The sequence below is a fragment of the Camellia sinensis genome, chromosome 3 (assembly GCF_055761805.1).
Source record: "Camellia sinensis isolate YWXY chromosome 3, ASM5576180v1, whole genome shotgun sequence".
In the NCBI taxonomy this organism is placed as follows: Eukaryota; Viridiplantae; Streptophyta; class Magnoliopsida; order Ericales; family Theaceae; genus Camellia; species Camellia sinensis.
This window is the reverse complement of record NC_138963.1, coordinates 150,895,711-150,919,635: the sequence shown is the minus strand read 5'-3', so window position 1 is coordinate 150,919,635 and position 23,925 is coordinate 150,895,711. Positions and strand designations below refer to the sequence as shown.

At 35.4% G+C, this 23,925-nt stretch overlaps 1 protein-coding gene and 1 long non-coding RNA gene across 22 annotated transcripts; both read left to right on the top strand.

Annotated features, from left to right (window-relative positions):
- The first annotated feature begins 423 nt into the window (after positions 1-423).
- LOC114257171 (exosome complex component RRP45A) lies at positions 424-11,965 on the top strand. 21 transcript variants are annotated; one of them, XR_014364644.1, is made up of 14 exons: positions 465-722; positions 821-900; positions 2,130-2,279; positions 4,778-4,922; positions 5,711-5,920; positions 6,454-6,549; positions 6,651-6,765; positions 7,495-7,575; positions 7,688-7,876; positions 8,717-9,009; positions 9,727-9,785; positions 9,908-9,990; positions 10,886-11,125; positions 11,514-11,965. XR_014364644.1 is itself a non-coding variant. In XM_082921135.1 (13 exons), exons 4-12 carry the CDS (start codon positions 4,786-4,788, stop codon positions 11,101-11,103), a joined length of 1,398 nt encoding a protein of 465 aa, XP_082777261.1. In that variant the 5' UTR covers positions 465-722; positions 821-900; positions 2,130-2,279; positions 4,778-4,785; the 3' UTR covers positions 11,104-11,125; positions 11,514-11,965. The 21 variants fall into 21 exon arrangements, 13 of the variants coding, with proteins under 13 accessions (XP_082777267.1, XP_082777260.1, XP_082777259.1 ...); XR_014364647.1 differs by having other exon boundaries at positions 9,881-9,990; XR_014364649.1 differs by having other exon boundaries at positions 465-733; positions 9,881-9,990.
- A 1,764-nt stretch (positions 11,966-13,729) lies between these two features.
- LOC145822835 (uncharacterized) lies at positions 13,730-18,648 on the top strand. The gene is made up of 2 exons (XR_014364651.1): positions 13,730-15,496; positions 17,871-18,648. It is a non-coding gene; the product is annotated as an uncharacterized LOC145822835 (long non-coding RNA).
- The last annotated feature ends 5,277 nt before the right edge of the window (positions 18,649-23,925 follow it).

The window sequence follows — 23,925 nt, the reverse complement described above, 5'->3', positions numbered from 1 at the left end:
TGAGTGGGAAATTATTGATATGATATTTGATATGTGATATAAAAATTTACAACTCCTAACTAAACATACAACTCAAAATTATTTTAAAGCACATTAAAAATTAAAAAAATTTCAGAAAATATTTTTCCCAATTATATAAATCAATTGCAAAAAAAAAAAAAGAAAAACTGTACAACAGAGGACATCCGGGTGGATGTCCCCAGGGACGACCGGGCGGTCTTTCCTTGGCAAAAAAAAATACAAGAAACGCGCAGAATGTACAAGAAACGCGCAGAATGGACAGAACTTTCGACAGAGTTTTGAAAAATTAATTCTAAAATTCCTACCAAACATGAAACTGAAACTAGCATGTAGAATCACATTTCAAAAGCACAACCAAACACGGCCTTTATTTCTTATATTATCACGTGTCTACTTTTTTTTATTTGAAATATCTATACTATTTTTAAACCAAGCCAAACCCTAAAACACAACTCACTCTCACACAACTCACTCACACACCGCCTCTCATCTCTCCTCTCTCTCTCGGTCTCTCTCTCTCTCTCTCTCCCTCCCTCCACCGATCTCCCTCCGTCGTCCTCCTCTCCCCCTCCTCCGCTGTCCTCCTCTCCCTCATCTCATCACCGCCGATCTCCCTACTCCTCCGCTGTCTTTGGCCAGAGAGAGCTGTGGTTAGGGTTTTCGATCTCGGCCAGAACAAGGCGTCGCCGCTGGTGAACAAGGTGTCTCCAAAGTAATCAATCTATTTCCCCAAATACCTATCTCTAAAATCTCATCTTTTATGCTTATGTCTATTGTTTTTTTGTTTTTTTTTACTCAGTTGAGTTCGATGTCCTAGACAGCAGAGGTCTCCAACAATATTTTTGGATTTTTTTTGGAGATAGAGAAACAATCGATCTGGTAAGCTCTTCAATGCTTGTTTCGAATGTCTCTCTCACCTGACTTTTTTCTTTGCATTTTTAAATTTGTTTTTTTTTTACCATTTCGCTTTCTTGTTTAATCACTAGTTTTCATTTCTTATCTTTTTTTTTTTAAATCCATGAGTTGCGATACCATTGACCGTTCTGAACATGGAGAGATTGTTATTTAATCACATGGTAAATGCGTATTTGTTTAATTCCAATTTATGGGTCAAAACAATTGTGGGTTCTGCTTTCTGAAACCATAAATTTGCTTTAAGAACCTGTTTTCAGTTTATCAAAGCTGTTACGATAAGAAGTAGAATCGTTTCATGTCAAAAGCTTTAAATTGCTCTGCTTTTCTTGTGTTTTTAGTGTTGGTTTGTGTTCATGTATGAATTAATTTCAAGTTTCCTTTCTGGGTTTATCTGATTATATATGTGTCATGGAAAGTTGGTTGATTTGTTTTTTATGTTTTCAGTCAAAAGGAAACTAGAGGATTTTCCAGGAAAATTTAATAGAATTTTTCTTGACCATGCTTAAAGTAGTTGCTGTCGTTTCCTTCCGCATCAATTATTAACTAACTGCAATTGGTGTGATCTGTTCTTAGGAATGGGTCTGGAAATATTGATAATCTTTATTATAGATTTGAAAATTGTTATTTAAATTAATTAAATTGAACTTGTCCCACACTCAATTCCAATGAATATATATATTTCTTATTGATTGATGACAAATTAATAATTAGTAAATATCTTGTTTGAATGAGTACAATCTAAGCTTAAAATCAGTGGTTTCTTTTCTGTTTGATTGGAATCATTGATTAGTATAAACAGTGGCTGTGAGTTTGGATATTTTATTTTTTTAATTTTCCATTTTGTCATGGATACACATAAACTGAGTCCCAAAATGTGTGTTGATAATTTAGGGTATGGATGTATGTTCATATGGATGTGTGTTGATAATCTCAATGTGTGTTGATATGGATGTGTGTTGATTTTGTCATGGATGTGTGTTGATAATCTCTGTTTGGTTCTCAAAATGGAGAATCTTGAACAATTTTAGTATTGTATTGAAGCATTTTAATCATGTATAAGGGCATTTTGCCTATAAAATGTTTAGTTGATAGGTACAAAGCTTGGACCAAGATAAGGAACATTTGTTTTTGCTGTATTTGATAGTGTACGCTTGCTATTTCACTAAAGAAAGGAGGTCATTAATCAATTGTAGGACAGTGAATTGGATATAATTGATGGTGTGGGTGCTGAAGAACAACTATTGGTGGTCGACAGAGAGATTGTCGCTATCAAGAAGGTTCTCCAAGACAAGCGTTACAAGAGCAGGGAGTTACAGATTATGAAAATGATGGACCATCCTAATGTTGTTCTAAAACATTGTCATTGATGTTATATGTTTTATTTGAATAACTATTGTTCCATGTTGTAATAGACTAATGTTACTATTTCTTTTTTTGGTTTTTTTATTTTTTTGGTTGGACATTTGATATATTATGTTGCATGTATTATTTTGAGGGATTTATTGGTTGTGGGTTGAGAGATGAGTGTTCTATATTGTTTGAGTATTTTTTTTGTTAGTTCTCCTATATTTTCTTTTGTGCTCAGTTATAGGTCTTATGCTATTGGTTGTGCTATTGTTATGCTGCTCATGTACAGTGTGTGAGATTACCCATTGTGTGAGATTACCCTTTGTTACAGTGTGCGAGTACCCTTCGTGCTGTTATGTTGCCTTATTTATTTGGATGTTTATGTTTGGATATTGTTGCATTATGTTTTTATATATATTATTTTTATTTGCCTCAAAAAAAAATAAAAAATAAAATGAGAGTTGCAAAATTAAAAAAAAAAAAAAAATGGTCGGGGATTTTTCAGGGTCGGGGAAACCCGATCCCCGTTAGGGGGCGGGGTCGGTAGGGGTGATAGGGTCCCCGTCGGGGATCGGGGACGGGGACGGGGATTTCTTTTGCTTCGGGGATCGGGAACGGGGAGTGTAATCCCCGGCCCCACCCTGCCCCACCCCGCCCCGCTCCGTTGCCATTCCTACTAGTGTAACTATATATAAGCTATGAAGCACGGACACGGACACGGGATATGATAATTTTCAAAAAATGAGGACACGGACAAGGCGGGGGACACGACAAATATTTTTTTTTATAAATATTTTTATTTTAATACATATTAATTATTTAATTTATTTTTTAAATAATGTGCTTTTATTAATTTATTTTATTTTATTTTATATTATATATGTATTTTTTTTTATTAATATGTATAAATATATAAAATACAAAATATGTGTTATAATATAAGTATTATAAGTATTATATCTTATATGTTCTATACACTTATATGTATAAGATAAGACAGAGGAGGCCAAAAGGCGAGAGAGAGAGAGAGAGAGAGAGAGAGAGAGAGAAGATGAAAAGGCGAGAAGGCGAGAGACGCGATCTGGTCGAAGAGGCAATCGAGTGAGAGACGCGATTGGATGGAGGTCATCGACTGGTTTGACTGGTTCGAAGGTCATCGAAGTCGACTGGTTCAAAGGTCACCGAAGTCGATTTCTTTTCTAGGTCATCGAAGTCGATTGGTTTGAGGTCGTTGATCAGGATCCTCTCGCCGACCAGGTTTCTTTCTCTTCTCCTTTACTCTTTGTCTTCTCTCCTGTTTGTCCAGATTTGGACACGCGTGTCCAGATTTGGTGGACACGCGTGTCTCGTCATGTCTCCGCCGTGTCTTCTGCAAAAAAAGAATTAAATTAAAAGGACACGCCAACTGGCGTGTCCCATACGTATCCCCGGCGTGTCGCCGTGTCCGACACTGCCACGACATCAAATTTGACGTGTCCATGCTTCATAGGGAAGAGAGACATGTGAGAGAGGAAGTCATGTGAAAGGAGGGTGTTACTACATTTACTTATATAGATAGTAGGAAAATGAGTAAGTACTAATTAGTGCCATCACTAATGATGTGGCAGTGGGTCCCACCCACTGCTACAATGTTGTTGTGTCTTTTTTTTTTTAAAAAAAAAAAAATAGATGCCACATCATTAATGGTTACCTTAGAGCACCACTTTTAGTGGTCTCTATCATTGCCTTAGATAGTATTGGTAGATATAGATAAATAGATAAATGGTATACTTATTCAAATAAAAATGAGAGAAAAATAACTGAACGATTCAATTCATTTATTTTTCTCCTAGTTCCCAAACATAGTGTAAACCTAATTCGCTTAGAGATAGCGGCTCTCACCTCTCCTTACCCCTCTACCTGCTCACGCCGCCGATGGCCTCACCTCTCGTTGCCGGTTTATAAGGCCATATATATACATATATATTGTCATTAGGGTTAGGTTTCTCTCATTCCCTCACCTCTCACCTTCAGCCGTTCGGTTTCAAGGCCTCACCTCTCACTCCGTTCGAAATTCGTAAACGACACAGCTCATTGGATGAATTTTCTCCGGCAGCGGAGCACTCGACAGCCACCACTCCAGGTACTGCAATCTCTCCTACGTTGCCACTTCCCACCACCACCTCCTCTGAGTCAGTGAGTCCATGACCCAACCCGCCCTCCCTAATATTTTGAATTTTTGTGTTCTTTCCTTTAAACTTTGATTAAACGCATCAGGAATAATAGAGTTGTAAATTTGATTCAATTTGGTACGAGTTTGAATAAAGGAGGGCGATTTTTAGCCAAATTTATAAATTTGATATATAGGGTTTGAGTCAAGGATTAGAGATGCCTTGTAGAACTATTTGGAAATTGTTTGTTTACATTTGTATTGGATGCATGCTTGCTTGCATTGTATATTGTTGTACGTATTTGTTAAATATGTTTGGTTTGGTTTGGGGGTTATTTTTTGCAGAACTAAAAATGGAGCAGAGATTGGCTAATACCTTGAGGATGACTGTTAATGAGAAGAAATTCATCGAGACTGCTTTACTATCGGACCTTAGAGTTGATGGTCGCCGTCCATTTGATTATAGACGGCTTACTATCAAGTTTGGTAGGTAAGGATTGTTAATGTGGCAGTCCGCCTATGTTAATGGAGATTTATAAAGTTGTGCAGCTATGTTTTAGCTTCTAGAGATTAAGATGCTTTTGGCGGTGTTTGGGAAGTCCTCAAGTAGGCTATTATAGCCTCAGGATGAAAAAAAGCCATTTAGCCTACCACTGTAGCTAAACCATTGATATAACTATAAAAAAAAAGAAAAAAAAGAAAATAGCTCTGCAGCCTATAGAACATAGGCTCTGCAGCCCGCCCCTGTCACTTGATGGCTGTCCCACCGGTACAAAATGACACTTTTGCCCCTTTACACTAATTTTGAAAAAAATGAGATTAGGGACAAATTTGTCATTTCAACCTCAAATATCATTTCAACACACTTTTCAATATAACAACTCAAATAAAAATCAATCTTATCTTCCCAAACACAAAAACTAAAATAGCCACTTCCCAAACGCGGCCTTTGTTTGTGTATATCAATTGACTTGGGAAGAGATTTGCCAATGATTTAATTAGTCAACTGCTCCTTCTCCCAAATGTTTTGAATGGTTAGTTTAAGGACCCAGTCCTTTTGTTCAATAATCAGTGTATGTGTGAAATCCTCCTAGCTGCTTTGATGGATGATGTTATTTTGTTTATCAAATCAAACAGAGTTCTTGGATGATTAAATGTTATATTATTATCATTGCATTTGGTATTGTTGTTATTGTGGTTTTGACATTGCCCTTCTTGCTTGTTGAAATGAGACAATTGTGCAAATGGATAGCCTTAAAATTATGCCACAATTTGTAGGGAAGATGGTTCATCAGAGGTGCAGCTTGGTCAGACTCATGTTATGGGATTTGTAACTTCCCAACTAGTTCAACCTTATCGAGATAGGCCAAATGAAGGGTCCCTTTCAATATTCACCGAGTTCTCTCCAATGGCTGATCCTTCCTTTGAAGCAGGTCGTCCTGGAGAAGCTGCTGTGGAGTTGGGACGTATAATAGACCGTGGTTTGAGGTGTTTTTTATTTTTATTTTTATCTTTGTATACATATTTAATTTTTCCGAAACAGAATGGGCCATGCTCGAGTGTAATTCTATTTATTTAGTTATTTTTTTTGTGGCTAAGCTCTTAAAGCCTTTTTCTCCAAATAGTTTTGACACGGGAGCTTATGAAAGCATTTGGCAATCATGAAAGATACCAAAATTTCGAAATTTCGGAATTTCAGTGCATGTTCTTGTTCATTACGATGAAATCATGCTTTGTTGTTGATCAAACCAAAAAAAATAAATAAATAATCCAATGAAATCATGTTATTTTGAACATGCTCAAGATCTTTTCTTACTTTTTTCTCGTTGATTCTTACAATTTGTAAAGAATCACAACCCTAAATTGCTTGAAAATTGTAAATTTTATTTTATAGTTTTAAATTCACTAGTTAGTAGTTAATAACATATGAATGCAAAACTTGCTTTGAAGTAATGGCCTCCTATTATGCCTATTGTAAACATATTTGGTAGGGTTTTGTATTGAAATGAAATATCTTGCAGGGAAAGTCGAGCTGTAGACATGGAATCACTTTGTGTTATTGCTGGGAAGCTAGTGTGGGCCATTCGCATTGATCTTCACATTCTAGACAATGGGGGGTAAATTGTAATATATTTGTAAATCGAAGTCAGTATCTTCTATTTTTTCTGACTTTATGTCAGCGTGACAATCTTTTCCTCTTTCTTGATCATGAAAACAGAAATCTTGTTGATACTGCCAATATTGCTGCTTTGGCTGCTCTCATGACATTCCGGCGGCCTGAGTGTACATTAGGTGGAGAAGATGGTCAGGAAGTGATAATTCATCAACCTGAGGTGTCCGCTGCTTCACTTATTTATGTTCTTTTTAGAAATAAGATTTCAATGTACTTGATGTTGTAAACATTTAACCTTAGTTTTTTAAATGATAACTGTAAACATATGTAAGAATGTTCTGATTTTAGGCCCACAATGCGATGTTTCAATTACCTAAGAAACTTGCTTGTCTCGCAAATTCAACAAGCCTTTATTGTAGTCTCAAAATATATTCTATGTCTCTTTATACCTGTGCAACTAATCTTTTAACGTAACTGTAATTGATTGATTTTCTGATAAATCAATAGAGCAGTTAAAAATTCAAACATTCAGGATCTCCCACCCTGGTCTTGTAAGGCTGCAACTTGGCTGTAGACACAATTTGGAGTGTATGTCTATGGCCTATAAAGGGCAATGTTACTAAAGCTTGATTGTTTTAGTTGATTTTGCTGCAGTGTATCTAATTTTGTTATTGATTTGAGTCTTAATTGAGTTTGTTTGGTGTAGCTTATTGAGATTGCTTATGCTTTTTATTTTATTTTATGTTGAGAATCTATGCTAGAATGTTTGGTATAGCTTTAGTCCATGTAATGCTGTTACTAATGATTAAAAATATTTGCAATGAAGTAATTACACAAGATGCCTCTCTCTCCTAGTGGGCTATTAAATCATTTTGGTACCTATAACGAATTGTTCTTCCCTATACATCTTTAACGTATAGCTGGTTTAACATTTATTTCTTTTTGACAGGTGAGGGAGCCACTTCCTTTGATAATACATCATCTCCCCATAGCTGTAACGTTTGGGTTTTTCGGTAATGATAACATTGTGGTAGGCAAACTAACTCCTAAAAGTATTTCGGTCTCTAGTTATGAAAGAAAATTCATTTATTATTCAGTTCCAGGTGTTAGGTTTGCTTTCTAATATAATTAGGGTTGCGTAGGTAATAGACCCAACCCATAATGAAGAGGCTGTTATGAGTGGAAGAATGATTGCTACACTTAATACAAATGGGGATGTTTGTGCGATTCAAAAAGCTGGAGGAGCGGGTGTCATGCAGAATGTCATTATACAGTGTTTAAGAATTGCTTCTGTGAAGGCTGCTGATGTCACAAGCAAGATTAAGAATGCTGTGAGTTTTTCCCGTTAGAAATTTTTTATTTGATATTTTGTTTCCATTCATGTGTTCTTTCATTATGCATGGTTTGTACATCATGTAAAATTATTGATTGGTTAAATATATAGCTGGGTTTGGACTTTGTCATTGCTGTCATCTTCGAAGCACGGACACTTCTAAGAAGGTGGCGTGCTCTTAAAATAAACTCAAGGCTGTAACACAAGATTCCTAGGAAATAAAAAGTTATTGGCTGTTGCATTTATGTTTCATTAGTAAAAACAGTTCCCAGTTTAAAGAATGAAGTTTTTATACATTCATGCCTTGTGTATTTTTTCCCTTATATCAACAAATTCCTTTCCTTTTCTAGTCTATATAGTACACAGTACGTATATCTTATGGTAAAGCATCTCTTGGGCATTGGACGGTAGGGTGTTGATGAAAAAGGATCCATCTAGCTGATCCACATGGGTTGGATAAGGGCATGCTTGTGTCGGGTTTATGGGAAGCTGCAGAATTTAGGTTTGAATTCAATCCACAAAACCTTAATATGTGAATGCAAGAGTTGAGCTTTCACCACTGTAAGGCTCTGCTACTAACATCTAAGATAACTTCCTAAAGATAAGTGCATGTTCACACATTGTACATGTGTTTTCTTTAAGAATTATATAAGGGTTGGTTTTTTGAATGTGAAATAGCAGTTTTTCACACAGCAGTTCATTTCATGTGTGGAGCGGAAAAGAGGTCATGTTGATGACATTTGTCTCCTGTGAAAGTGATCATTTCTGATACCATCTCACTACTCATTGAATTGATAGATCTTCATCATGCCTAATTTTCCTATGTCAACTTCTGCAGGTTGAATCGTACAACACCGAAAGGGCATTGCGGAAGATTAAACGTCACTCATCTTCTGCTGCTTTGGATGTTAATGGACCCGGTGCTAAGTTGGTGACCAAGAATCAATCCGTAGATCAGAAAGGAGTTGGTGATTTGTCAGGGCGTCATGTAGAAAGATTAAAGTTGATATCAGAGGAAAGTGGTGTTAGTCAGAGTAATAACATGGAAGGTGAAATCCAATCATCTGAGCAAGACAGAATCAACGTGAAAGATGGCCATTCAAAGAGTTTCATTGGTGGGCCCTCAAGTTGGTATGATGTTATTCTGTAAAAAAATTTAGGACCTTGCTTTATGATTTACTGAACTCCATTTTAAATTTTTAAATTTATTTTGGGAACATCATATTAACTTTTTAAACAACATGCAAATTAGAAAGCTTGGATTTTCATGTTGATGATACATTTAATTTTGTTTACCATAGCATGGTGTTAAAAAGCTGCTGTAGACAATGGAACTGACTAGTTTGACAACTGACAAATTGAAATCAAGTCCTTCCATTTTATAATTATTCTATATCTTATGTGAGGGAAAACATTTAAACTGCCATGAAATGCGAACTGGGCTTGCTTTATAAATGCTTGTTAGACTAAAGGGGGTGTTTGGGAGTTAGCTTTTTTTAGTGGCTTTTTAGTAGAGAGAATGATTTGATAATTTGTAATGGCTTTTTGGCTTTTTGGCTAAAAACTCTAGTTCCCAAACAAGGCCTATGTCTAGTTTCCATGGTTCTCAAAAAGCACATCAAAATGAAATTACATTTGCTAGTGAAGGCAGTTTATTTATATGTAAGTGGCATAATAGTTTTGCTATGCTAGTTGCAACAGTATGGTTCTTGAACTATCGTTTGTTGGCCCTTTCTTCCCTGTATCACATGCTTGCTTTTTAAGCTGGAAAAATTGTGTTGAATTTCCTTTCCTATTTCTCCTTAGCACATGGTTTCTCATTTTTAAGTAGGTTGGTTTCTTTTTCAGGGATCCATACTCGAAGGGAATTGATCCTGATGCATTGAAAACTTCTCTAGCTGCACGTGGTATCTAAATTCTATAACAATTCCTAAAAGCATAACAATTGCCATTCTATCTTTTAGTGTTTCTTTGAAAATGTTTTTTTTGATTAGCTTTACAGTTATCTGATTTGGTTGGTTGGTCTTAGTCGCGGAAGGCCCAAGTCCATATTCCTGGATTTAATTGTTGTCTTGTTGGCTGAGATGCATGTGATCACTTGATGTTGCACAGGTCTTTCAAAATTGTTATCTATTTTTTGCTTTTTTATATAATCTCAAGTGGTATGGTTAAAAAAATAATGGTTGCCAATGAAGAAGTGTCAGTTGCTTCTTATCCTTGTTCCTATATGCCCCTGTATTTATTTCTCAATTCTTGTCAATACATCTGTGCATCTAGTAGACTAGTGTGATAGATTGGGTGCTCTAGCATTCTCCAACAGCATGCTTTCTAGACAATTTTCTGTTGGCTGCTAGATATGGGCGCGATAGCACTCTCTAGAAGCTTCCACGATTGTGCTGTGCTAACTTAATTTCATCTCTTCCTTGCTCCTAAGCCTCTCCAAAGCTCTTTAACACCACGTTGATTGCCAAGTTATTCCTTACAATGAGATTTCCACAGAATTAAACATAAATTGAAGGAATTAACATCAAATGAATGCGACCTTACCTATGTAAATCAACATAAATATGCGTTGTTCGGCATTCATGGTAAGCAGGCTTGCTTACTTGTACGTCTTTGTCCATATTGACACTCGTCAACCCATTGATTCTAATTTTGGGTTGTGATATCTGAAAAATGAAGAAGCTAGTCAAACTTTTCTTCAATTGAACCTGTATTTTCTGTTGCTGTAACTATGTACCCTTTGTGAATCAATAAATTATTTATAATCACATCTGCTATATTCTATCCGCATGTGCATACAGTATGTAGAAAGTCAATTGGGGAACAAAGTAAACTCTTGTTTAGCTGTTCTCAAAAGTTTTTTTTAATGCCTTCTGTGACAGCTTCCATTTTTAGTTTTGGGATCTATGTTCATTCCTGCATGTTGGTGTTGCGTTTAAACTTTCTTTACATTAAACAAAACAATGATGAGGTAGAAATTAACGTGCTTTAATGTGATGTGCAGGAGCGTTAACATCCAATAAGAAGCTAGAAGAATCAAGACATGAGAAGCCATCTGAAACAGAACCAGACCAACTTATTGAGGATGTTAAGCCGGCTCCTTCTGCAGATGGGGAAGTGGGAACTGGAGGACAAACAAATGGAAAGAAGACTTTAATAGATGCAGTGAAGCCCAAGCACAAGAGAAAAAAGAAGTCATCCTCCAACGTTGATGCAAGTTAGCTGGATGAAAAAATATATCCAGGTATGATACTGACTTTTTTCTTTGTGCTAAAAGTAATTTTCTTGCCGTGCATCTCATAAGTGGATGAATCAACTGGTGAATCTCAGGAAACTGCTATTGATTCTTTTAACTGGTTCTTAATATAGGCTAATAGCCAATGTAATTCTGATGACTATGGTGTTAAAAAGGAAGGGTATTTTCAAATTCCAAGACTAAACAAACATGGGACTTATTTTATGTGCAATCTGTTTGTCTTATCGAGGTATTTTTGTCTTCTTCTGTATATTTTCTGAAGTCATCTTTAAGTGAGTCACGTGACCACTTAACATGGATTAAATCATTAAGCTCATCTAGATAAATATTTTTTAAGTAATACTTGTCCACACTGTTGTCTAACTATTATTTGCAGGTCATCGTGATACCGGGGTATTGCTTCATTGGACTTTGATTTGATCCAGTGAAAGGCATATGGAGTTGGGAATGCTTCTAAAGTTGCTGCATTGAGTGTTTATTGTAGGAGTAATCCAAAAATGAAACAGGAGAGGAAAAGGTGTTAATATTCCTTCTGCACCCAAGGTTTTGTTTTGACTAAACTTTTACTCGAGGATTGATTTATTTTTATTTTCCTCTCTCTCTCTCTCTAGAAGACACAATGGATCGGTCAGTCAATCAAATCATGCTTCTATTTATAGACATAGCCCTAAATTACAATTTTTGTGGAGCCCAACTTACTCTTTAAGATAGGTTTACTGTAAAACATGATTGTTTTTAGTGTACGTCAAGCTACTGAGAAATAGTTGGACTTGCGTACTGTAAGTAAGTGACAAACTAATAGGAGAAATTATTGCTTGGTTAGAAACATTCATGGGCTTGCAAGTTAATTTCGTTGTTATTGTGGAGTATGCATGATTGATGTGGTTGAATTTGGGCTGTAAACGAACGGGCCAAGTAGTGGGCTACACAAGCTTGTCTTTTTTTAGTATAAATTGAAACGAGCTGAGTAATAATTGTTTAAATTTGACTTAAAAATTTATCAAATTTTAAGATGTGTTCAAAGTTGATTTAAGTTTTTCACGAATTGGAACATGAGTCGCTATTATTATTAATCCCCCTTTGTAATTGGCATAATTTAAATACAAGATGCATTTAAATTTATTTATATTATATGTTGGGCACTACGTGCGTAGTTATCCTCTAATCAAGCAATGACTCATCTGAAGCTCGCAATGATAACGTGAAATATTCATATTGTAATCTCAGCAAGGTGTTACCCAAAAAATCAATTTCATCAAAACATTGTTAAATACATAAACAAATTATTATGAGATGAATAGTTTAAATCACTCACAAAATGAAATATTGAAGAATATGGATAGAGGGTGGTGATATGGAGGAGACATTCTCACACAACCCTCACAAGGGTTAAGCAAACATCTTAAAATGACAATAAATAATTATTTAAAATATTACTGCAATAAATAGAATAACTACATAGATACTTACAAAGTGCTACACTTCTCTTCCATCAACTAAAACTATATGATTCACAAATAGAAAACTAAAGAATTTTAACTAACTAAAATATTGAAGACCCAATAAAAACCATATAAAAATATCTTAAGTGTGTATATATATACTAGGATAAATTACACAAATAGTCCTTATAGTTTGAGACTCTGTTATTTTGGTCTCTGACTTTATATTTGATCCTAAATTTTAAATCTTGTTTCAAATAAAAACAATTGAAAATATCATTAGATTTTTCAAGAGTAAAATTGTCAATTTGATAAAATATAAACTAATTTGACAAAAATAATGTCAAACAAATATTTTTGAATTTTTAAAAATTATTTCTACCTACTAAAAATAAAATTATGTAAAATTGATAAATCTTTTAGACATTTATTTATTTTTTACTAAATTAATTTTTATTATGTGTTTAGATGATGATCATGTAAAATTAATTTTTAAAAATTAATCATATAATTTTTATTAATTTTACATAATTTTATCATTGATGAATAAAAAAAAATTTTAAAAATTAAAAACATTTTTTTGATATTTATTTTTGTCAAATAAGGTTATATTTTATCAAATTGACCATTTTACCCTTGAAAAATCTAATGATATTTTCAATTGTTTTTATTTAGAACAAGATTCAAAATTTAAGGTCAAATGTGTTATAATTAAAAAGCCAAAGGAACACAAATCTCAAACTATAGGAATTATTAGTGTAATTAACCCTATATACTAATATATTTTCCTTATGTACATTTGTATACATTTTTTTCACCCTTAATGTGGAATCTCTCCAGCAAATTGCAATATCACCAAATAACTTTTTAAAAATAAAAATAATAATAAATTGCAAGAAAATCGCTCTAGGAGCACACTAACCTTCAAAATCCATATATTTTTTCGGAAAGTATAAGAACATATTACTAAAAGGGAGTACACCCTTTGTACAAAATCTAAAGACAAAGAGAAAGGCTCAAGACAAAATTTGAGCTCAACTAAATAGAAATAAAAAACAAAGACAAAATAATGTAAAGTTTAAACTTAAATAAACTCTTAATAAGATTATATAATGTCCACGGCATACACACAAAATTTCCTAGCCATCCATTTTTTTTTTTTAAGTACTGTATTAAATTTTGACAGAAAAAAAAGTTATATTTGTGTGTGTGTGTATACTATTCTATGAAGGCAACAACTTGATGTCACCTCTTTTTGTGTGTATAAAAATTGCCATCCATTTTGAAACAAAAGTCAAGAAAGATAATCAAAAGTCCATCAACAAAACCTTGCGTGGTGTTCAACATCACTCTTCGACATAAACTCACCATCCCAACCTCATCTAATCTAAGCCACTTAGGTTCTCTCCTTGGAGTTTTAAGTAATCCTTATTCCAACTTCAAAACTTAAATTCTCCCCTATGCAGAGCCCAAGAACACCTATTTGAAAGTTCAATTTTGGATTATCCACAATACAAGTCAAGTGTGCCCTCTTTATATTTCAATACTGATTCAGCTTTACCCACCTTCCAACATCACCAGCATGTCTTTCAAAGTTCAAGTTCCTTTCAACAAGTCCTCAAGTCTAAGTGCGAAAAATGCTTGATGGCCAGAATTTGTGTGGTTCGAATGTGTCAAAACGATGTCGTTTACACCCAAAACGACGTCGTATTGAATCATTCGAGCCATGAAAATTCGGGACACCTAACATTGTTCAAAGAGTGTTGGTAATAACTAGGATGGTGACAAAAACAAGAATTAAGAAGGGTAAGTCAATCCTTAACATGGTTTGCTCTAGGAATGGCAACGGGGCGGGGCAGGGCGGGGCTAGGGATCACACTTCCCGTCCCCGATTCTTGATGGTGAAAATTCTCCCAGCCCCGGCCCCGATTCTGATAGGGAACCTATCATCCTCCCTGGTTCCGTCCCCTAACGGGGATCGGATTTCCCCGACCCCGAAAATCCCCGGCCAAAAAAAAAACAAAAAAAAAAACAAAACAGTGGCTCTCATCATCATCAACAACAACTATAGTCTACAAAATCATCATCAATGATCATCATCATCAACACAAACAACAACAAAATGTATATCTATATCTATATCTATTTCAATGATGTTGATATAGTGTATATGTATATGTATATGAATATATATATATATATATATATCAGATCGGAAGAACACTAGAGAGGGCTAGAGGGCGACCAGTGGCGGTAGATCTCCGTCGCCGATCTATCTCCGTCGTGGCTCAGATCTGGAAGGAGCTCTCCGTGGCTTAAATCTGGAAGGTGTTCATTTATCTCTTACAGAGAGTAAAGGGAGAAGAAAGAAAGAAAAAGAGAGAGAGAGGGAGAGTGTGTGTTTTCATTCTTGACCATTGACCAAGTCTTGCGACCTGGCAGCCTAAAATATATATATATAATATATCATAAAGCCTAAAGCCTAAACATATATATATATATATATATATATAATATAAAGCAGCCTAAACGTGTATATATATCTATATAACAATAGAGAGTTCATTTGAAAATAACTTTGAAATTAATGGTTTAGATCTATCTAATTTAAAAAGTAATAGTTTATATTTATTTTTGAAAATGTCTCTCTCACAAACTATCTTTAATGGTTGAGATTTGTCCAATTTAAAAATAATGGCTGAGATTAAAAAGAGTTTCAATAGTTTAGATTTATTAATGACTAAAATTCAATGGCTGAGATTTGTTTACCTATCTATTCTCACCAACCCACTGCACTTACCAGCTAAGCCACTCTTTACATCATATGTATCAATGAACACAGCTCAATCGAAGGAAGAAAGCTCTGAAGAAGGAAGAACACAGCTCAATCGAAAACTGTCTTCTCCACCATCACTAGGTAAGGCACTCTTCTCTCCTCACTTTTCTCTCCTCTGTTTTTTTTTTTCATCATCCCGTCATCCACACCTTCAGTTCGAATGCTAAACAATGGCTTACATTTTTTTTTACCTTCAGTTTGTTTTTTTCTGAAGCAAAAAAAAAAAAAAAAAAAAAAAAAAATTCCGAAGCAAAAAATTTACTTACTCTATCTCTGCAAAAAATTCGGAGGGTTGAGATTATATTTATCAAAATTCTGAAGCAAAAAATTCTGATTTGTTTGTTTTAGCTTTTTCCCTCCAAAATGTGTCTCTTCACATACTCCACCAACTCTCCATTTTCCTCACTGGTTTTAGCAATCTCCAGCAACTCTTCATATGTGTTTCTTCTCTGGTCTTTCACTCTTCTAACCAATGAAATGGGTTTCTATTTCTGTAAATATTGATGGATTTTAATGATGGATTTTGATTTCATTGATGGATTTTCTATTTCGGTTCCATTTTCCCATGTTTCGATTATATAGGATGGATTTTGATTTCATTGAAGTGGGTTTATGATGGGTTGAAAATTTACATTTTCTTTTTGTACGTTTGAAATTAGTTGCAAATATGATAGGTTTATATATTTCTATTTCATTGATGGGTTCGATTTTGGTTTTGATTTCTATAAAATTGGATTTTGGTTTTGTAATGGGTTTATATTTCGATTATGATTATAATGGGTTTTGTAATGATTATAATGGGTTTATATTTCGATTTTGGATTTCTATAAAATGAGTTTCGATTTTAGGTTCATATTTGTGGGTTTCATCAACTAAACCTATGAGGATTTCAGAAAAGTATTGAATAAGATTTTTATGAGTAATTGAAATGGGATTGTTTGCAGAAAAGTATTTCTATGAGGATTTCAGAAAAGTATTGACATGGGGCTGTTTGCACCCTGTTAATTTTCCTTTTCTTAATTCATTGTCTATCAAAACAAACATATCCATGTTTCAGCAAATATCTGAGACTCATCTGAGAGTATGTGAATTATTGATTGTTTCTTAGTTTAGACATAAGTAAAGATATACTTTTAAAAAAAAAACAAATAAAAAAAACCTTACCTCAACTGTAAAAAATTAATTATCTCCAGAAAGATTACTAGGGATTTATTCAACTTATTGAACTAAAGTTCGATATATTGTCAGGGTCAATTCATTCAAACAAAGAATGCAATTCCAAGAGTTCACTGTTTTATTATTCAGGAGAATGTGGATGGAACAATTAAAACTGGTGAATGATATTTGCAGAATTTGGCTTGAAATTTGAATCTACAATTTTCTTTTGAACATTCATCCAAGAATTGAAACCCAAGCCCATTGAAACCAAAGTGACCATACACATGAAGGTCTTCTGTGTAGACATCCCAAAGATAGCACCTAATATTAGGTCTTAGGTTTGATTTTTTCTATAGACCCATTTTGGTCTGCTCTGCAAATCTTAGTTGCATGAATTTTCTATTGAGGTGATGATTCCGCTCTAGAACTGTGATTCTGTGGTTCAGAATAAGAATCTTGTTATAACCACATTTCTGTCAAGATAGAATCATGGTTTCAATTGGGATAGGACCACTAAAACATATGAATCCCAAAGAAATCAAAGAAAAACTACCAAGAAAAAAAAAATATTGGTAGAGAACAAATATTTATCCTCGATTTTGGCTTTCCTATTATGAATTAAAGGATGAAATTTTTTAATAGATCTTTCAATTTGGGTTCTGTGAGGATTGAAGAGTAAAGATATGGTGATGAATTGTTACTTTTGGAATGAAAATTTATTGTACTTATGTTTAATAGTGTAACTGGTTATGTAATATATATAGATATATATATATATATATATATATTTTAAAACTAAGAAACAAAAATAATTCAGACAATATATTTATAGATAATCAAATGAGTTTTAAATGAGACTCATCTGAGAGTATGTGAATAAGATTTCAAATGTTATTGATTGTTTTTTAGGTCCTTGCATGCATTACAAAAGTGTTTTAGTGAGATGCCTTGTTGAAAATGCATGTGAACCAAATTTATTGTTGATGAATTGAACAGTCTAATAGGGGAGTTTAAAAAACTCCATTAGAAGTATGCAAGGAGTGAGCTTTTCTCCTTGGCTTTCCCTTTCCTTTTTTGTTTTGTTTTTGTTTTTTGTTTTGTTTTGTTTTTTTTTTTCCTGATAGTATTGTGCATACAATTCACTCTATTCTAATACACGATCACTTTTGAAAAACTTGGCAAAAATTCTCAGCCTATTACATTACTCCCCTTTACATTTTTTATTTTCCTCCTCATCTCCTCCTCATCCTCACTGCAATTTTCATTCCCAATATCTTAACATTGGTGTTATTTGCAGATTTTCAGGTCACCTGCTAAACCGCTTGTGCCGGCTGTTTCTGGACGAGTCCAAGGTATTTTATTTTATTTTTTTTAAAAAAAAAGGCTCTCTTAAACTGTTTTTCAAGAATAGTATTATTGTTGCTTCATGAAGCCAATTTATGACATCTATTAAAGCATTCCAATTTATATATTCTTAAACTGTTTTTCAAGAATAGTATTATTGTTGCTTCATGAAGCCAATTTATGACATCTATTAAAGCATTCCAATTTATACATGAAACACAATTAATGAAATTTATTTTCTTTTACTCTGTATAAAGCTCTGTTATTAGAATCGTACGATTCGCAATTCCAATTTTTCTTCCTAATATGCTCTTGAATTAGGTTAAAGAAAACTAATAATATTTTTATTTGGTTGAATTTGAATTTTTGCCTCCATATATCTTTTTATCAGGAAGGGTGTTGCATTTTCTTTGTATTACAGAACATTGGCTAGTGTGCTTAAAATTATTTGAATTTTTTTTGTATTGCAAAGCATTGGCTGGTGCTTAAATTGTTATTTGGCATTTTTTTTTGTATTGCAGACCATTGGCTGGTGTGCTTAATTTGCTGTTTACTTTTTTTCTATTGCAGAACATTGGCTGGCGTATATAGATGTTTCTGTGTTGTGGGACTTACATTTTGTTGTTTGTTTAAAATCTTATACTTTTGTTTTGCTTGAATTTTATGTAGAATTTATGTGTTTACTTTTCACTATTTTGTTTACCTATAAATTTGAAAATTTTATGTTTAAATTGATTTATTTAATTGATTTATTTTTCATTTATTTAATTTTTTGCACAATAAACTGACCAACCTTTACATTAAAATTGATGCAAAACTATAGCTATGAGATCTCTCTTCTTTATATCAACCAAAACTCACTATCTAAAAAAATGTGAATATAGAAATTTATTTGGGTACTGTTATTGGTCAGGATAATAAAATACTTATTTTCTATTACAAATTGCAAGTGGGTTACATAAACAAAAATACTACAACAGTAAATATTTTGTCATACGATCTTTGTTTACATTTGTGTCATCACTATTTTCACATTTTCTTGGCCAAGGTAATAATTGTGTCATCACCATTTTTAATTTTTCCATCTCTCTAAATTTTATAATGCAAAATATTTAAATTGAGTGGATCTGAAAAGTGAAAAATATTGATTAAAATATTAAAAATTTCACTAAAAATAATAAAATACAAATTAAAATTTTACAAACTATTTTTGGAAACTCTAAAACCAAGTAAGTTTTGAATTTTAAATTTGTAAAAATTATTTTTAATTTTTAACATATACAACCAAACAAAATTTTGAGTTTGACAAACTCTTTTCAAAAATCTAATTATAAAATTCATTTGAAAATCCACAACCATACGGATCATCTATTTATATTTTCACCTCAAATTTTTTTTCCCAACAAATTAAATAAATTACAATTTAACCCAACATTTTTATATTCAATTACATTTTCATTCCAACAGTATTTTCACCGTGCCTTCAGGCACGGGCATACCCTAGTATATATATATATATATGGGACTGTTCGGGGCGGGGCCGGGTCTGGGAAAGCTATCACCGTCCCCTTTTAATACCATCCCCGGCCCTGTGGGGATAATTTTCGAAAAAAACCCGTTCTAATCAGGGTCGGGGGATCGGGTCCCCGTCCCTAGTTTGCTCAATATAATTCACTTAGAATCATATATCTATTTTTTCCCATAATGTCATGGAATATATACTCTGCTAGTGTGTTAGCATATTGAGTTTCATCTATTTTATGGCTCCAATTATTATTTCTGATTATTTATGTTAATGTACACTAAACCTAACCCACTAACCTAACCCACTACATCCACTCCACTAAACCTAACACACTTACCATCTCCACTACCACCCACCACCTCCACTACCATCCACTACCACCACTCACCTACCTCACACCTCTCCTATATAATAGCTTGTAATATACAAAATCTATACACAACAATCTATTCTACCTCTCTATACATTATTGTAACATGGTATCAGAGCAAGGTTAAGAACTAGTATTTTTTGCTTCACCGGCGGGCGGCAACCTCGCCTTGGCCGCCCGCCGGACCTCAACCTAGTCTGCTAAAATTCTCTACACTTACCTTCAAGTTCCTTTCCTTGATAAAGGCTTCAATCATCCTATGAGCTATCACGCAACTCAGTGTCAAGAACTGTCCATTGCGACTGTCTTTGATGAAGCTCCTCAAACTGGATATTGAACGTCTTCAACCTGTCTTTAACTATTGTTCTTGAAACTCCACTACTGTTTCCTCCAATAGACGACCGCTAGACGTGGATCACACACATATACGACCGCTAGACGTGGATCTGCTCCTTGCGCTCGATCAGCGAGCTCGCACGGTCTGCCCATCCACAGCAGAGTGGTCTCTGCAATCATGGAAGTAACCACATATGGATCCATATTCGAAGCAGGCCTCCTGTCCTCAAAATACCCTTTTCCGGCTAATCGATGCACCACGGTTTGCAACTCCCCATAAGAAGGTGTTGATGTCGGCGGTCTCATGTCGACCAGTGAGACGACGCTCATTGCCTTCACCATAAGCCGCAATATGTTCTTTGTGCCTTAGGATGTAACGAGCCGCCCACAATTCATCTCCGGCTGAGATACCAACAGAAGGTCCATACCCACAATTCATGTGCTGTTCCACCATCACCAACAATTACAAGCTTGAAACTGGGATAATCAACAGTCTGCTGATTTGGCAAAGCCATTAATGCCGTCTGAGACTTGGCTGAGTCGATGATAGAGAGAGAGAGAGAGAGTGGGTAGTATGATGAAAGGAGGAGACACAGCACATGGAGGGGACACACACCGCAGAGGCGGTGAACCAAATAAAATAACATAAAAACATCTCAACACACTCAACACTTGCTTTCTTTCTTTATTTATTTTTTTCTTTTCATTTCTTTATTTATTTATTTTGTTCATCCACCGCCCACATCCCTCACTTTCTTTAAACCCACTTTTATTTTATTATCTACTTCACATACCCATCATGCGCCCTTTCTTTTTATTTTTTTATTATCCACCCACTCTTCCTTTATTTAAACATACAGCTTTGATTTTTTATTATCCACTCACTCTTCTTTTATTTTTTATTATCCACCCACTCTTCCAAATCCATGTGCTCACTGACAGAAACAGAGAGGTGTGGGTATGGGTGGAAGGGTTGATAAAAAAAAAAAATAAATAAATAAAAAAAAAAAAATTAAAAAAAAAAAAAAAAAAACAAATGCTCTCTTTCTGCCTGAATGCTCTCTCCCTAGGCACTTTCACTCTGCAGCTTTGAACTTTGAACAATCTTCTTCTTATCCCCGTATTTTTCATTTTCGTTTTTCATATATATCTATATATATATTTCAAAAAAAAAAAAAAAAAAAAACAAAAACAAAAACAAAACAAAAAAAAAAAAAAAAAAAAAAACAAACAAACAACAAACAAAACTGCACACCAAACTCCTTTATTCATGCCGGGATCACCCCGATCACAATTTTACACAAAAAAAAAAAAAAAAAAAAAAAGCAAACAAACAAACAAACAAACAAACAACAAAAACCACCACAAACACCCACATCCACAGGCGGGATTTTTCTTCTCTACTCTGCCGCCGGTCTCTTCTTCTTGCCTCCGTCCTGAGCGGCCCTTGACGGTGTTGCCTCCGTGTTTCCCACTCCACTGGGCATGATCACTACCCCCTGCTTCTCCACTGCAGCATATGGCGGACCTCCGAATCGGAACATCACAGTGGCCTTCCGCTTCAGCTCCTTGTTTTCTGCCCTTAGCACGCTTATCTCTGCTCGCGCATCCTTATACATGCGTTGGAGCAGAGCCAGCTGGGAGTTTAATTGCTGCACCTCATTTGTCTTACTCTGCAGCCGGTGCGACAAGTTTGTGACCGCCGTCATGGACTCCACACATGCCTTCAAAGTATACTGATTCGCCTCCACATCCGTTTGCACTGCCATTTTTTGCTCCACCGACTGCATCAGAAAGTTCAACGGAGCAAACCCAGTGGTGTTTGGTTGAGGTTCACGGGACACCGCACCCGTTCTCTCTCCTGTGGACTCGTTGAGGTCGGGAAAGAGAGTCAGCAGACCACGGGACGACGAAGCCATTTTCTCTCACAACAGAGTGTTACAGACTCTCTCTCTCAGCACAACAGTGTTACAGCCTCTCTTTCTCAGCAAAACGAAGAATTTTTCAGAGGTTTCTCTCAGTTTTTCCGTCTCAGTTTCTGTCTCCTCCGCTTCAGTTTATAAAGACCATGACACAGAGGCAGCCACGCGCATCGCGCGCCTCTTGATGCCAGACAAACGGGCACGCCAGCCAAGGCACTCACGTGCCTCGCCATCATATCTGGCACGCCTTTTGATGCATCGGGCACGCCTTTTGATGGCACGCCTTTTGACAGATTGGGCACACCTTTTGAGGGCACGACTTTTGAGGGCTCGATATCTACATCCATGTATATCTTTTGGGTAGCCTATATACACACTCGTACAGTGTCTTCTACACCGGTCAGCTTTATCCATCCCTTTTCAACCTCAAATAGGTTTTTATCTTCACACCTATTTGAGTTTGAGGGGGGGTTATACACAGTATCATGTATAAGTCGCTCATGGCGCACTGTGCGACAACGGTCCGACATGACCCCGTAAACTGTCCTGCTACACCGGTCCGACATGACCCCGTAAACTGTCTTCTACAACGGTCCGACATGACCCCGTAAACTGTCCTGCTACACCGGTCCGACATGACCCCATAAACTGTCTTCTACATCGGTCTGACACGACCACACAGCGTCTGCTACATCGGTCCGACATGACCCCATAAACTGTCCCGACATTGATTCCGGTCAGCTGCTACATCGGTCCGACATGACCCCGTAAACTGTCTTCTACAACGGTCCGACATGACCCCGTAAACTGTCCTGCTACAACGGTCCAACATGACCCCATAAACTGTCTTCTACAACGGTCTGACACGACCACACAGTGTCTGCTACATCGGTCCGACATGACCCCCGTAAACTGTCTGCTACAACGGTCCGACACGACCATACCGTGTCTCCTATCCTGTTTTGTTTTTTATTTATCAGTTTACTTTTCTGTTTTGTTACTCTCTTCAAACTCAAGTTGGTTAGTTCCTATCCTCCTTGAATTTGAGGGGGGCTGTTAATGTACACTAAACCTAACCCACTAACCTAACCCACTACATCCACTCCACTAAACCTAACACACTTACCATCTCCACTACCACCCACCACCTCCACTACCATCCACTACCACCACTCACCTACCTCACACCTCTCCTATATAATAGCTTGTAATATACAAAATCTATACACAACAATCTATTCTACCTCTCTATACATTATATTGTAACAATTTAAAAAATAAATTTTCACGAACTCCTATTTATAGCAAATCAGCCACTTCAACCATGGCATCCAATCTGACATCGTTAGGCCTTGAAGTATAAGAAACGAGTCACTCAAGATTAAGACCACCTTCATTGTTCTTTTGATCTTTTCTAGCATACCTCTGTAAGAGATGTGAGTGTTGTTGTTCAAATTTTGAAATTAAATAAATAGATTTATGAAGAAATCAAATTATATATATACTAAGAACACATGCTAATAATTACAACTAAATTTCAACAGAAATACAGAAAACAATAAAAGGGTAAAGAGACGAAACCGAAGCCTGCACGGAAGCAGTTTCCTTAAAACAGATTTCGCCGCCTCACTGGTCGAGTGCTTGAGGAATCCCGGCGTCTGTCTCCCAGGATACGACGGTCAAAACCAGCTGCGGCAGAAGCACTCTCTGTCTAGCTTAGCGAACAAAACAGTGGCAGCACTCTCTCACTGTAGGAACTTTCAAGCAAACTGACTTGTGAAATGGAAGTAAAAATTTCTGTGTTTGAAACTTGACAGGAGGGTCTCAATTTATACATGTATCGGGGAGAAAGGAA